This window comes from Micropterus dolomieu, linkage group LG16 (assembly GCF_021292245.1).
Source record: "Micropterus dolomieu isolate WLL.071019.BEF.003 ecotype Adirondacks linkage group LG16, ASM2129224v1, whole genome shotgun sequence".
Classification (NCBI taxonomy): Eukaryota; Metazoa; Chordata; class Actinopteri; order Centrarchiformes; family Centrarchidae; genus Micropterus; species Micropterus dolomieu.
In genome coordinates, this window is record NC_060165.1 from 8,020,955 (window position 1) to 8,037,223 (window position 16,269).

General features: G+C 38.4%; 1 protein-coding gene across 1 annotated transcript in view; it reads right to left on the reverse strand.

Moving 5' to 3' along the window:
* LOC123985207 (mucin-2-like) overlaps positions 1-13,397 on the reverse strand; it is a 29,737-nt gene extending 16,340 nt beyond the window's left edge. Inside the window, exons 1-21 of the mRNA XM_046072651.1 lie at positions 13,349-13,397; positions 9,248-9,292; positions 6,901-7,126; positions 6,155-6,284; positions 5,929-5,986; positions 5,469-5,551; positions 3,964-4,159; positions 3,722-3,847; positions 3,493-3,613; positions 3,249-3,384; positions 3,088-3,162; positions 2,908-2,986; positions 2,625-2,762; positions 2,323-2,469; positions 2,076-2,170; positions 1,847-1,979; positions 1,292-1,535; positions 1,075-1,115; positions 826-914; positions 347-501; positions 121-259 (exon numbers count right to left, since the gene is read on the reverse strand). Of these exons, the coding sequence (XP_045928607.1) occupies positions 121-259; positions 347-501; positions 826-914; positions 1,075-1,115; positions 1,292-1,535; positions 1,847-1,979; positions 2,076-2,170; positions 2,323-2,469; positions 2,625-2,762; positions 2,908-2,986; positions 3,088-3,162; positions 3,249-3,384; positions 3,493-3,613; positions 3,722-3,847; positions 3,964-4,159; positions 5,469-5,551; positions 5,929-5,986; positions 6,155-6,284; positions 6,901-7,126; positions 9,248-9,292; positions 13,349-13,397 (2,505 nt within the window). The remainder of the gene's footprint in view (positions 1-120; positions 260-346; positions 502-825; positions 915-1,074; positions 1,116-1,291; positions 1,536-1,846; positions 1,980-2,075; positions 2,171-2,322; positions 2,470-2,624; positions 2,763-2,907; positions 2,987-3,087; positions 3,163-3,248; positions 3,385-3,492; positions 3,614-3,721; positions 3,848-3,963; positions 4,160-5,468; positions 5,552-5,928; positions 5,987-6,154; positions 6,285-6,900; positions 7,127-9,247; positions 9,293-13,348) is intronic.
* Between the last annotated feature and the right edge of the window lie 2,872 nt (positions 13,398-16,269).

Sequence of the window (16,269 nt, forward strand, 5' to 3'; positions counted from 1 at the left end):
AAAAGATCAGTCTTTATAAAAATACTTTGTATTTAATATTTTGGTGGGGTCCTTTGAAAGAGGTTTGCAAAGAAACATGTAAGCAGTGGATTTCATTCCAACTTTCATGTTTGCTCTCACCTCTACAAGTGTGTACTGACAGTGTCCATCAAAGCGGTACCATTTGGAGTCAAAAGTCTGGTAGTGTCCGTTTCCGTAAACTTGACACTTCCCAGGACAAGGCTCATCTTTGCAGTTCCACTGACCCCGACCACAGACACTGTAAGATAGAATGATGTAAACCTCTGCATCATGGCTTCATTAGGATTTGAAGGAAGCAGCAAAGCAGCACAAATGCAGGCGTTACCATGTTTTGCACTTGGTTTTGACAGTCTGTCCTGCATTGTACACATTGCCACTGTACACACAGGTGCAGTTGTCCAGAAAAACACAGTTGCCATGGTGATCCTCATACTGGTCATGTGGGCAGTAACAGCCACTCTCGCAGGTCCTGCTGGTGTCCTGGAAATCACACCAAAAGAAAATCTTTTAGCTCAAGGATACATTTGACCCATCATAATAAAAGAAACCTGATTTGGAGAAATGGTAAATGTTAGGGATACCTTTTACTGACAGAAAGTTAATGTAAAACTAAAATGACAGATTTCAGTATCAGCTGCTCTCAATCATGTCATCAACACATCACCACAAAAAGCTAATAAAGCTAATAAAATAATAAATAACCTGTTATTAATGTTACCAGGCAGTTAATCAGCTGCTGCTACTAACAAATATATATGAATGAATAATGGCAAGTAATGTACATAAAAATATCTGTTGACCTACCACTGGTTTGCTGAGACTGTCACAGGTTTTCTGAGTCGTCTTAACTGGATCACTGGAGCAATGAACACAAACCTTCCCGTTTCTGCACCCTGATGCAAACAATCATTAAAAATATAAAAACAGTGTGTTGATTAAAATTCAGAAGGTTTGACGCAATCAAGTTTTCTATTTTTCTGCGGTGAAGTTCCACTATTAACAAACTAATTAAGTTCAAACAATTGCGTAAAGACTATGATAGTATATATTTACCACAATCTTCAGAACAGCTCAGTTTTCCATTCTCACAGCAGCTGCAATAGACAAAGTTTGAGATACAAGACTGAACTACAACAACATTGGGAAGACTTGGTTAGAGCACACAGTGGGTAACAGCTTACAGGGGAAACAAACTACAGAAGTGAAAATGTCAAGTTAAATGATAATTAAGCATTTTAAATGGCTGTCAATACTCAGATAAACAGCTCACCACTTTCGTCCGTCGATAACCCCACACCCTGGAGGCATTGTACCCCCCTGGTGGTGACAAACACACTCCGTCTTTGGGGTACAGACGTTCTCTTTGTTCAGGTGAGTTCCCTCCGGACAGCCACAGCCCTCCACAGGCACTTCGTCCAGCCCACAGCGAGGGTCAGGGCCAGACAGGGAGCGGCATGTATGATTGCAAGCTTGCATGTTGTAGGAGAATTCTTGGTTCTTCTGACATGTCAGAGCTGCGACACAACGTGGTGATCAACATTAAATTATCCACAGATTTTTAACCCCTTCATTTAATACTACTAATAATGTGATATATTCATTGACATATATTTCCACTCTCGGTGGTTGATGTAACATGGTAGCTGTCTCAAGTTGTAATCTCTTCATAGAAGCCTTTATATTTACTGTTCTGGAGGGTCTGGAAAGTTTCTCATAATTCTTTTATCATTATTGCCAAAAACAACAATCTCATAAAGTTGTCTTTTACAATTGAGTGGGGGGATGCAGACAGAATAAATTGTGTATTTATCAAAGCGGAACTCACTGCAGTTGGTAGTTTTCCTCCAGTCACCAACTACAACACCCAGATTGGCGCAGGCTTTGGCGTAGCTGCCCAGAGCGACACACAAGCACTGCTGTAGACTGCTGTCACAGTTACATGTTCTTTGGATGCAAGCCTGGAAATAGAAATCAGTTTCATGTGAACAGGAGTTGTCACTGATGTGGTAATTGCTGAAACCGCCAAGAACTAATTAAGGATTTATACTTGTTACCATGTGGTAATGATCAATTGGGATATGACCATGGCACTTAGCAAATATCCCAGTTGGGTTGCTCAACACCGAGCACTTTTCATCAGCAAATATTTCTGTAAAGATACATATTGAGATTTGGAGGCAAATCTTTTTTGTAATAACTTCTCATCAGTAATATACAGAATTTAAGAAGACAAATAAAATATTCAGAAAACATATCTTTAACATTTTACAAGCACATTTACAGTGTCGCATTCACTGGTACCATTGTCTGTGTTGACACAGGGGTTGATGTTCGGTGGACAATCACCCATACTCCAGGACAGAGCAAATAGTTGAGCAGAGTTCTCAATGATGTTGTTGCTGGTGGTGAAGTCATCTGTGGAGTCATTGTTGTTGTTGCCACAAAGACCTGAAAGACAGACGGACTAAAATTACCAATCAAACTGAATCATGCAACAGAGGATATAGAAAGCAGTTTTGTATTTAAAGAGATGAAGTCCTAATGAAAGTGAATCCCAAATGCATTAAATATAGTTTGGCTTGTATATGGACTGAGATTCTAACCTGAGATAATTCCAGTGTGGTTTCTGGGTGGAGTGATATACAGCTGGATTTCAGGAGACATCTGGACTTGGATCTTCAAACCAAAGGGTGTGTGGACATGGACGTACATGGACGACTGCCAGAAAACCAGAGCTTGATCTGGCGGGTGAATGAAGTTGGTGAGTGATTGGGTGAGTGAGTCACCAAGCCTTTATGGATGGATATTTACTAGGCTACCAGACACATTGCATATTCACATTAAGGACTCCTAAATAGATGCAACAATTCTTCACATTTCTTTTACCAGACTGATGAAGTTCAGTAATCTCCTCCTCTCCGAATGTAACAATGTTGTTTGAGAATGTATACAACGCATGTGTTTTCTGCAAATCCAAAAAACAAAGTTCAGTGACTCTGCACCACTTTGGCTTGACTTTAGTTTGATAGATCATTTTGTTTTAAATTTAATCCTTACTGCTCGTACCTTAAGCTCAAGAATGACTGTTTTCAGAGAGGGTGCTTTTTCGGAAAATGCTATTTTTATTTGCCAGTCTTGACCCTACAGTGATTTTAAGAGAGCAGTTAGTATCAAAAAACCACAACATGGTTCAATGTTAAATGTCGGGTTTGCGGGAAAAAATTCACCTGTGAGGCCAAGTATGAACATTTACCAGGGATGGCATATTGTTTGCCATCATATGTTGTCACAAACGGCCCTTCAATAAGACATCTGTTGGGGCAGAAGTTTTTAGAGCATTGCCATGTGCCTCTGTCACACGTACTGTGGAGAGAAATCAGGATGAAATTTAAATTGAAAATCTTCAATCATTTTATTCATAGCAAATTGAAATTCGCATTTCATGGATATTCCATAAGTATCAACACTTACCATGTCTGACACTTGGTGCCACGTACATCTCCAGTTGAGTAGCTCTTTCCAGCAAACACACAGGGGCAGCTGGACACACTCACACAGTGGAAGCCAACTGCACGATCATTAAGCACCTTACCTGGGACACAAATTAGAAAACCTCTCATTATTAAGCTCCTGTAGGCTAAAGAAGCTATTACACAGCAGAGTGTGTAAGTGGAGATTTTTATACTTAGATAATGCTCACCGTTTGGGCAGACGCAGGAGCTGGTGAGATCCTGGCTGGATAATCTGGGGTTCAGATTGGAGCAGCTGGGAACAAAGGCCGGACCCTGTTCTACATAAACCAGGTCTCCAGGACAAATCTGTTCCGCTGCAAACATCCACAGAAACAGACAGTCACATCAAGTGCTCTTCAAATAAGTGTTGAAACAGATTTGAGCCAAACAACTTGAAGAGCTTTAAGATCATGATTCAAAGAGCACCTACCACATGCTGTCTCAGATCTCCATCTAGTCCAGACATAGCTGCTGTTTCCACACTGTTGGACAACTTCTTTGAAGAAGGCACAGCCGATGTATTTACTTTTTTCATAGCCATAAGTGTTCTTGTCACAGAGTTGTCTATAATGAGGATTCTTATCTTTCAAACAATCCATGACGTAGGACATGAACCGACTGCAGACCTATAAATATTAACAGAGAAACCATCTGAACATCTGGAACTAGGACATACTGCTGCTCAAATTGAGATGCGTTTAGCTTCATTTTATGTTTAAAATAGTTAAATGGTCTGACTCCCAAATAGTGTTACTTTGGTCAGACGAAACTAAACGAAATATATTCCTCAGCGACCTTTTTTTCCCTGACGAAAACGGGACGAGGACGAGACGGCGATAATGTCCTTAAATGCTGACTGTGACTATATTAACATGCAATATTGTTGACGAAAAATATTATACAATATACAAAATATTACAGGCCATATTTTCTTTCATTCAGTGGTATGTTTTTCTTCCTGTTCTTTGAATCCTGGCTGACCGGGGCGATGGCTGGTGCGCGAGGAAAACGTTACTGTGGAGGATGTGAACTCTGGTGATGAACACAACATGCTAGGGAGAAAGAGGTGCTTAGACATCAGCTCCCCTAAAAGCGTGATTTGTGATATTTCGGGGGATCTCTGAAATATTGACAGCTTGCTTTATTGACATTAATCTCCATATTTCTCCATCATCATAGGGAGCGCCAGACTTCATCCAGCCAGAGGGAACCATCACCGACCGTACGCATCGGGCATGGATATTAGGCATGATCCATGTAGGCCTACTACTGCAGCTGGGCGCTCCCCACAGCGCCACGCAACTTTCTAAATTCTTCCCTGTCATGGAGAAAAGAAAAGTCAGGTCGCAAACACAGCCGCAGCTGTTGTGTGAAGCGTGACTGTATCAAAATGGCCACTTATGAAATTATCATTATTATTAGGCTATAATAAGACAAACATGCCTGATATTTTCACAGTCAACCCAGGCCTACATACTTACAGCTATAAATGCTAATCAAAATCATACTAATGAGTTAGAAAAGACAAAAATGATGGTTAAGGACTAAAACTAGACTAAAATACTTTTCTTTTGACTAAAATCAGACTAAAATATCCAGACTTTTAGTCAACTAAAACTTAGTAAAAATAATAGGATAAAGACTAAATTTTAAAATGGCTGACAAAAGTAAGACTAGTCCCAAAAATGTTAATTAATAAGTACAGAAGTTGAAGTATCATCTATGGTTCAATATTTAATGATATATACAAATTATTATAAAGTCATTACTTTATAACTAAAGTTCCAGTAGCTTTAATTAATTAATACCCTGGGTTTTTTCAATAAGATTAATAAATGGAAAAAACTAAAGACCATACAGAGCAGCAGCAGTCTAGAATCTAGTACCATCACAACATCCACTCAGTTGTGTTTTCAGTAATCAAGTAATCCTTACTTGATTTGTAACGGAGACAGGATCTCGAGTTTGACATGTGTCATCAGCAAGCACACTCTCTGTGATCAACTTCTGCTTGTTGCCTAATTTCATAAAAAATTGGACATTCTTTGAGCATACTGTGTGAACAAAAGTTGTGCATTCCTAAAATCAGCTACATTATACTGATAACTAGAAAAGATGCAATTCTTGCATAAACCTTTAGAAACATTTAGGCCCACTCTGCATTCATTTTATACTTTATATTTGACTTTTGAGTTTTTCTCTTTTTTTAAATCAAACATCACATACAGCACACCAGTTACATATAAAATTCATTTGTTGCCTATAATAACAACACATTTTACTTCTTTACCACCAACACTATAACTGCTACTGCTTTCTTTATGTACTGCTGCTAATGTTACTTCTGCTATACCACAGCAATTCTGCTGTTAATTCAGTCATTTAACCATCCTACCTCGGTTGTTCCCACATAGTCCGGTCATGTCAGCACTCAGCTCCTGCTCCACCTCCACCTTAACAAAAAGTTAGTAGGTGGGTGTGATTAGTGATCTACAGTACCAAACTAGCTGTGAATGTTCAAATGAACTGCACTTGCATTATTTGTGTATGAATTTGTGTGCCTGTGTTTATGCTCCCTTTTGTAATTTGTCAACATATACATAGCACCAGTGTCCTCTTACCCACGCTGTGTCTATTCCTCCAGGTACATTGTGCCAAGTGATAGACAGAGGAAGCAGCGAGCTCCTCAGTTTAGTGTAGATGCCGTACTGAAAGATATGCTGGTAGGTGTGGTCGTACGGAAGGGAAACGCTGTCAACAAATAAGCATACAGAGTGGGTTTTAAAGTACAAAATCCTTAAATAAACTTTTGAACTTTTATCAGAACAATATTCAGGTTCCACTGTCACAAAACAATGCAAAATACATAACATAGATTTTCTTACTCAATGTGCATCCAAAGTTTTTTGTATATAAGTTTCTTCAGACTATCACCTGAAGTTCAGGTCTTTCTTTTTATTTCTGACTGATCAGAAGTCTTCTCACTTCATCAACTTTGATTTTGAAAGAACATGCCTTAACTCTCTGTTTACATTTTACTCAACCAGAAAGACAAATCATTATCAGTAACTGTGTCCAAGAGTAAAAGCTAATAATCAACTAACATTGAAGATCTTAAGAATGGATAACAATGTCAGCGCCTGACTTTCAGTAAATGATTGAAAGGGCCTAAGAGCACAGCACTCACCTGCTGCTCTCATTCTTACTGTAGTTGGTGTAGCAGAGCAATGTGATTTATTTGAGAATATACGTTTGATCTGAACAAATACAGACTCCAGGATGTGTGATTAGATCAAACATTGCATGAGTCATTGTTTGGTTTTCTGAGTGGTCCCTGTAAAGAAATCGGGGTGGGTTAGGGCCAAACCTTTTCTTCTCCACCAGGATGCTTCCATTCGTCAAAAAAGTCCTGACTTTGTTGATAATGATCTCGACTTGGACCAGCAGCCCGCTGTCGTCCCGCCGTGTGGTGATGTCACACTCCACCCGGTTGTGGGTGAAGCGGGTGAGAGTGAACGGGCAGTTGGAGCGCACGTAGAAACTTGAACCATTGAAAGGCTGGACAACCCCGCTGCCAAATGTCCTGCAAGTGTCTGAAAGAACGATCAGTTGAAATGCAATCTGTTTCTTTTTCTTGCCAAATGTTTAAACAATGCTACCCTTTTAATGATCAATTCAGAACTCAATAATGAAGTCTAATAACTTTGCATTAATTTAGCATCAACTACAACAGATCTCCACCATTTGTGCTCCACATGTGATGGTGGATCAGCTCTGACATCAACCGAGTCTGCATGGACGCATACACCATCCACCCGCCACCCACCGGAACAAATTATTCTCTCAGATTTAGAGACCCGTACCCACAGGGACACATTTCACTTCACTTCTACCGGTCCCTGTAGGCTATGTTGCGTTTTAAATTTTGTTGTATTGATGAATATCCCAAATAATTACACAGGAACAAGGAAACCAGCAACATAGAATATAACCAAGCCAGAACCGTGACAGTTTCTTTAAAATGAATTCCAGTGTTTCCCCCTCTTTCAAATTGCCTCATCACCTGTAATAAATGAAAACCCTGTTCCATTTTCTGTTTCCAAAAATACATAATTAATCATGATGGAGAATAATAAAGTTACTATGCTGCCTTGAGGTGCTCCATTTTCTATATAATTATTTTATACAACATGCTAACCTTTCATTTATCATTTTCTCCGTTATTTTGCAGATGTTGGATGTTATTGGTCTATAATTATAAAGTTGGTGCAATCGTTTCCTGGTTTGCATATTGGAACTACGACAGCCTCCTTCCAGCTTTAGGGCAGTTTCTATTCCTCCCAAACTTTATTAGTTCCAGTGATATATCCTTGGATGGCAAACTGAGATGGTTTATCATTTTATAACAAATTTGATACTGGCCTGATGCTGATATCTTGGTTTTCTTTAGAGAGCGGTTCAGTTCTGCTTTTGTAAATTGCTTGTTTAGTAGGTCTTAGTGTCTTCTTGGTGTTGTAATCGCTCTTCATTCTCCACTACCGTTTCCCTTCCTCTTTCCCCTCTTCACTACTGTATGAACTGTTATTTTTAACATTTGTTTTTGCCATCATCTCTTCTTTCTCCTCATCTCGCGCTGCTTTTGTTTAACCATCATCTAAGATTGGATACCCACACTCTCTTTTCTTCCACTTTCCACGTTGAACCAAACCCAAGAGTATTTACCCCCTAGGTGTGGTTTGTTTGGGTCGGTGTGAAGGCCGAATTCGAACTTTGGTGCTGACCAAACAACCACACTCTGGTCCGCCTCGAAATTATATAAGACAGTGGGTGCACGATCACATACTTGACCCTCTAAGGTCTGCTGAAATGCGGTCGAGACCAACACCAGAGCCTGACGGTGCTCCTTGATGTAGGGATATCTGGGTAGAAATTTGGAGGGGTTTGTTGTCTTTTTACCCGCCTCCTGTATGACCAACAATAGATTTCACACCATTTCCACCACATGGCTTTTGTTTAAAATTTCTGGACTGTCTCTCGAAATCTCATGTCCACCTCTCCTAGAATTTTTTTAAATTCCCCATACAATCCTACTGGACTTAAACTAACATATCTTCCTTTCTGAATTTAAGGATTATTAGAAATTCCTCTATCACAACCTTTTTGCCACAACTTCATTGAACTATTCTCTTCCAAGCTTCGTTCACTTCTTTGACTCGCAAACCAACCTACTTCATCTTAGGTTGTTTTGTCGTTTTCTCCCTTATCACTTCCTCTCCTACTAGAAACTGGAATCCAGTCGCCAAAATCCATATCATCTTTATCTACTTCCTGAGTCCTCCTCAATCCTCAACTAGTTTATGATAGCCGCCTGATGTTTAGTCAATGCTCCCGAGCAGTCAATGGCGGTATAAAACAGAGCAGCCCATAGAATACGGGTTTCAACATTTTTCAAAAGTTGTGAATCACTGTATCCACGAGAGGTCCTTGAACATACTTTCCTAAATGTGCCCAAAAAATATTAGGCCGATGATGATGTCCATGCGAGATTAGCTGCAGACAAATACATGCACGCACAGACGTGCATACACACACACAAACAAACAAATGCACAGTCCCCTCCAAACTTAGACTATACGCCTGGGCAAACAACCATATGATAAATGATATGATAAAAATCACTGATCAAGATCCAACATTGATTGACCTATACTCACGTTTCTGAGTTTCTGTTGTTGTGACCGATTCAGCTGTCCCTAAAACTGAAGAAATACAGTGTCAAGGTGGATGTAAACACACAATAATTAAAAATCAATACTAATACAAATACAGGGAAATACATGATATAGCAGGGATGTTATTGTTATACCAGATACAGAAGTGATTAAAACATGTGGATATGCGATGCACAGATAATCAATCAATCAATCATCAATCAATCTCTTTATTTGTCCCTGTAGGGAAATTAGTTTGCAGAACAATCAAGTAGGCATTACATCATACGCCAACAGAGAGAACCTTCAAACATACTGGTAAGCACACAACTAATACATATAACACATAATTTCCCATACCTCCCATGCACATCAGTGTTGGAAGAATTATTCATTTCCTTTATTTAGGTAAAAGTAGCAATACTGGAATAGAGAATACTAAGCACAAGTCCTGCATTGAAAATATAACTTGTGAAAAGTATCCAAGTATTATAAGCTAAAACTACTTTGGAGTATAAGAAGTAAAAGTACTCATAATTCAATAAAATGCTCCTGTCAGCAATTATTATTGTTTAAATGTTTAAGTAGCATTTGCATTGTGTTGTAGGTGGTTGCAGTTTATGAACAACAGAGTCTGCCACAATTGAAAATGAAAAAATGTTCAATAAATAAATAAACATTAAATTCATCAAAAATACATTAAAAAACTAAATGTAGGCATGAATTAAATTATACAATGCAACATGAATTAATATTTCTCTTTTAATATTCTTCTTTATTTATTCACCTTTGTATTAAGTACCCTTATTTATTGTCATTTATAATTTTCTGATGTATTTATTAATTATTAAGACTTGATAGCCTCTGTTCAGGTTAGACTTTCGTACTTCACCACTTGTCTTTAAAAGTAAAGTGAGAAAATGACAGAATAAAGCTGTTAACCCTGCCTGTCATCTTGCTCTGGGCCGGTATTTATCAAGCTTCTCAAACTGCCATTTTAGTCTTAAGTGCTGAGAATTCATGAAATTTACTCCTGCTTTTAAAATTAAGAATAAAAGCAAGTAATCAAATTTCTTAAAGGTAAGAATCACTCTTACTCTCCCAGTTATTTAAGAGAGCTCCAGAGGTCTCTCAAGTGGTTAGGAGCTGCCTGTAGGGCTTGTGATGGCACTGTGGAGACAGAGACATGCTTTGTCAGCAAGTTGGGGAGGGACGTCATCTCACCACTGACTTTAAGCAGTAATGCGTTTTCAGCTAAACTGAAGGTGGTGATGACACTTTGTTTCTTTGCCACAGGACAAACGCAGCAATGCTGATGATTTTGGCCCGTCACAACCATCAATAAGCCAAATAGTCATGGAAACAATTATAGCACTTAGGCTACAGCTCCGCACATTGTCACGTTTCATCGACTTCCCAACAACACCCCCCGCAATCCAACAGAAGCAAACACAGTTCATGCAAATGTCGTACATCAGCACAAAGACTGACACTTAAGATTTAGTTCTACACTTCACTCAAATTAGGACTATGATGCTTGATAACTAACTTTTAAGCACAGCTTTGAGCCAAGAATTTTTTCACTTTTAAGTCAGTTCTTAGCAGTGTTCTTATGAGTAATTCTGAGAAGCTTGATAAATACGGGCCCTGGTCTGTTTCAGTGCATTTATCATAAAGGCTCAAATACATATGCACTCCAAATTTAGGTGCGGCTAGCTTGACTGCTTTCTCACAAACGACATCTCACCTGACTGCAGCTCTGTGTCTGTGTATGCTGCTAACTGAAACACACTGTCAGTCAGAATGTCCACACAAAAAAGAAGGAAAACATTGACTGGTTGTGTTGTTTTCAAACAGAGTTGCTAAACGCCTCGGTTCACTGAAGGAAGCCATCTCTGCTGTGCCTGTGGGGAGCAAGGCTTTTTGCAGTTTGACTGATCAACCAATATGCAAGAAGTTGACCCCTTGACACAGCGCCCTCATTTTCATAATGAGGCAGAAATTCATGCAGAAATGTAAAAGAGGAGATAGAAATAAATACCTTTGGAGAAATAAATAGGGAATGTAAATGAAAAATAATACATACAAAAACATTAAAACAAATGCATAAATAAATACATTTAAAAATAACTAATAAATAAATAAATTTGAAATTTATAAAGAAAAATAAATAAATGAGGTAATATTACAAAGGTGAATAAATAAAGAAGCAAATTAAAGAAATATATCAATTTATGTCTCCTTGCATAATTTAATTAATGCCTACATTTATTTTATATGTGGTGCTTTAAATAGGATGTTTATTTATTGAATTGAGCATTTTTCAATTTCTGTATTAATTTTTAATTGTGACAGACTCCATCCTCCATACACTGCCACAAATGCGACTTACACATTCAAGCATCAGCAACATTAATTCAATAATATAATTAGTTATTCACTGACAGGAGGTACTTTTTCTGAATTATGAGTAATTTTACTTTTCATACGCTATAGAAGTGGAGCTGACTCAAGCTGTTCCTTACAGTGTTGACTGCATTTTATAAGCTCATCATATGTTTTGTGTGTAAATTCTTAATTTGTAAAGCAACTGGCAACTAAAGTTGTCAAATAATTGTAGGGGAATAAAAAGAACCATATATTTTTAAGAAAATTACAATTATTTTTAGTGGTAGAAATTAAAAGTAGGGGATACCGGGTGTGGTTGTAACATGGAGAGAGTTGTAACAACACCAATTCCACCAATTAGAGATAAAATAAGAGTTAGGTGATCGTTTTAGTATTTACCTGCTTCCTCCCCGATCAGGCGTGGTGGTTATCAAGTCTGGCAACAGGTACATTCAGAATATATAGTGAAAAAACTGATTTTGAGGTCAGAAGTAAATTTCTTGACCAAGACCATATTTTGTTTAGTATCTATTCTATTGCAGATAAAATTGTTTGACTTATATTAGATTGAAATGTAGTTTCTTAGGCAACATGTGATGCATTTTTTTCCATTTCTAATTTCAAAACACTATGCTAAAACAGCTAGCTAAACTTTGGCTGACAGTGGTGAGGTGGGTCTTTAAAAAGTTTTACAACCATCCACTATACATAAAACGAGGGACTTTTTTGATTTTAATATTTTACAGAGTGCCCTTTGCAGTCTGGGCCCACCAAGCCTGCACTCTAATGTTACCAGCGCTCATTTGTCAGCTCTGTGACCAGTACTCCCCATTCACATGTTGTTCACATGTTGGCATGTGTATCGGCACACGATCTTTTCCATACTCTGTCTCCACCTGCGGAGAGGGCAGAGAAGTGTACAGGCAGCTTGCAAGAAGTCCCGGTGCGCAAGAAAAAGTCCCAGTACCCCAAAGAGTAAAATATAGAAGTGCTGGTTCTGAAGTGGACCAGTAAGTTTATTCTATAGATAAATTTACATACACATACTGTACACGCGTGCGACTCATCAGACATTGTCTGTTACAGTGAGAGAGAAACATTGTTCTTTCATATCACTAACTGTTTTTGAGGCAACCTACCCCGGTATTGGGGTAGGTTGTAACAAGGGAACAGAATGCATTTGACATCAACTCACGAGGTTTGTGATATTCATGTAGAGGATTGAATTGGTGCCATTTGTAGTGAAAAAATGTGGGTACTTTGTTTAAAGGTTTGACAACTCTAGCTACCAAATTCAGTGAGTTATAGTTTCTGAAACAAAAAGACAATGGTACAACCATACCCGGTCTCCCCTAATATTAAACTGAAATACTCAAAGTACCTCAACTTTGTACTTAAAGTACAGTAATTGAGTAAAGGTTCTTAGTTTCATTCCACCACTTTTCTTACTCCAGTCTGCAGAATGTGATAACTTTTCTCTAATTCAACTTGTGTGGTTGAAGCCTTATTGATCAATAAGTAGTTGAAGTAAAAACTAGTCGGGAAAAAAACGTGAAAAACAACAAACAATTTTACAGAATATTTTACATTTTACAGAGCATATGTAAGAATACTGACAAGAATATTGAAATATAATATATTCAAATTTGATTTTGCAGTATCCTTGTCCCTGAATTAATTCATATTCAAATAATGAAATTAAAGATTGCATGGTACCTGAGGCCAGTGAAAAGCAGACTGCCAGCATCCATCGCTGTGAAGTCATGCTGCCTGATGCTCCCTTGCTGCAGGAGAGCAAGAAGAACTGGCCAAACAACCTGCCACATGGCTTAAATAGGCACACATCTGAACAACCCATTCATAGATGTGCACGCTCACATGTGCACACTTCTTTCAATGAAAATACCAGGAAACTAAAAAGAGAAAAAAGCAATTATACATTCAACAAACTGTAATAAAGCTTAAACAAGCTTAAACAAGGAAATGATTTTGCAATGCTAGAAAATGGTTAATTTCCAGTATATCCTGCCTGTCATTTTGAAGAAGCCCGGCATAACAATAAGTCCTCTGTTATAAATTATTGTGGGAACTTGTGAGTGCATTTGTGAAAGAGAGATCTTGAGAATGTGGTCAGGGGGACTAAAGTTAAACATAATCAGAATATCTTTGCGTTATCTGGCTTCATTAACCCCAACATTCGCCATCAGGCTATGTCTGGTTCTCAAACTGTGGGGGCATAAAGCCATTTCAGCAGGGTAGTAGATGTTGAGTGGACCTTAAGTTACATGAATATTATTCATGTGGTGACATAAACAAAACTGTTCTAATACTAGCAAGGCTATTTTGCTAAGTGAAAGCCTGTAGCCTCTATTGTGAATGATTGATGAAAATTAAATTCACTTTTACTGGCAGGGGCATGACCGAAAACATTTGAGAACTATTGGCCTAAGTGGTCTCACAACGCTAGGTTTCCCAGTCCAGCTATGAACACGTTTACGTAAAAGGGTTTGCAGCAGATGACCAATCGCAAACATTCACAGATAAATACGAAAAAATTAAACACGCAATCCAGGCTCAAAGCAACACAGCTGCACTTCCACATACAGGAAGATTGAACCCATTTGAAAGCCTCAGTTTACAGGCATATAATATCACTGCCCATCATTAGGGCATGGAAGTAGATCTGAATATAATTACATTTGTTTGTTCCGTTAAATTAATATGTTGCTTTTATGTATTCATCTGGCCATTTTAGCCTTATTCTTTCAACTGCAGTCACTGTGTGTGGGCTTTTGGACAATAAAAGCCTAAGGCATTGAATAAGTGGTCTTTCCAACTCACTTTCAAGAACTTCACGTCACAAAAATCAGATTCATTTATTTAATGCACTGAAAAATGTTCAAAATATTGTTCTAAATGAACTGCAACAAAACAAAAAATCCATTGATGCCCTAAAATGTGCTCAAATTACGGGAAGACTGTATTGTCAACCATGCCTTCACTTCCCAACAGTTACTGAAAACCACATTACCTGCAACCAAATTGCAAAAGGTAGGGCACATGACCAGCATCCCAGTAATAAGTTAACCACTGTGGTAGGACTGAAAACCCAAAGTTAAACCTGAAGTTACCTTGCTAACCACTTTGTGGTACAGACCCAGGATGGAGTCTCAATGAAACAACACTGGAAGACTCAACCTCAAAACAACTACTGAAGGAGAGTTTGAAACCTGTTCATGTTCTTTTTTTTTTCTTTAAAGGTAATGCAATACACGTCTTTTGTCAAATTCAGCAAATGTCTCCTCACGGTCTGCTAGCTGTCTGATCTATGTGTGAGTGCACTGAGAAAAAATCAGGTGTTTGTACACAGCCCTGGAAATGGGAAACAAAGTGGCTCAGGCGGAGCTACACAACATTTCTGCAATGATTTGTGTGTTAGGCAGAGGCGGCTGTCCAATAGAGGGCGATAGAAGAAATTAATTTATTATTATCGTCATTAGTATTTTGTGTAATTTTTTGAATTATACAAATGTTCAAGATCTCCTGCCTCTGAATATCATAGTCCAATTAGTCAGCATCAAGTTGGATTCTGGAGAATCAACCCTTTTGGGCAAATTAAATCTGGTTGAAAATTGGCCAGATCGCTCTGATAGAGTTTCATGTCTGCAGTTTTTTTAAACCGCAGTTGAACCGCAGAGTGTAATCTCTATGGCTAACCTGGTGCATTCACGTGTTCCTTGGGATGGTCCCATTTCCCGAGTTGGGAAGTCAGTCTTCCCAGCTCAGAATAAATTCACTGGCAACTATAAAGCAAGGCCTACTTTAGGAAGTCAAGTGACATAGTATAAAGAGTTAATAAAGGGACCTACTTTGGTAGATGAACTGGCCAACCACAGGACATTCACCTGGGAGATCAGGTTTTGGTTCCTGTGTGACCCAGAAAGGTAATGTTGATTTATTGTTTTAACCCAAACCATGATCTTTTCCTAAATATAACCAAAGGCTTTCTAACATGTAGTTAACATTGCAAAATGGTCGCAGTTTGGCTAGGTTTATGCACCAAAACTACTTGGTTAGGCTATGCTTAAATACACTGGTGAAACAACTTAGGACATGTTTGCTTGATTTCTGGTAAAGCACTGCTGTCAGATAAGATCAAAATACTTAAACACAGACATTCAGCTCACTTTCTAGTTTACTATCAAGATATGCTATTTTGTGATATTATCTATAGTAGCAGGAAAGCTGGTAGTATTACTTTCTGGAGTGAGAACTAAACTAAAGTCTATTACATTGTAGGCAAATGTATTCCCCTACATGCTGCTCAAAGCGACTCCACCTCTCCTCTGGCACTGCAGGCAGGAGTGAGAGGGATGCTGTAGGTCTCTGTCGCTCTGAAATTCACAAAAACACAGAAGGAGAACTTCGTAGTGATGAAATAATTTATTCATCTGTCCTGAGAGATGTTTTTACTATCCCCACCAAGAGTGACATGAAAGATCTGCCCTCAAAATCACAAAGACTTCATAGTCCGCCTTTCAACCTCATATCTCCTCCCAGAAATGATATGAATGATGAAAACATTAAGTTCTGTATTGTGAACAAACAGAGGTGTTTACTTTCAGGAAACACTGGTG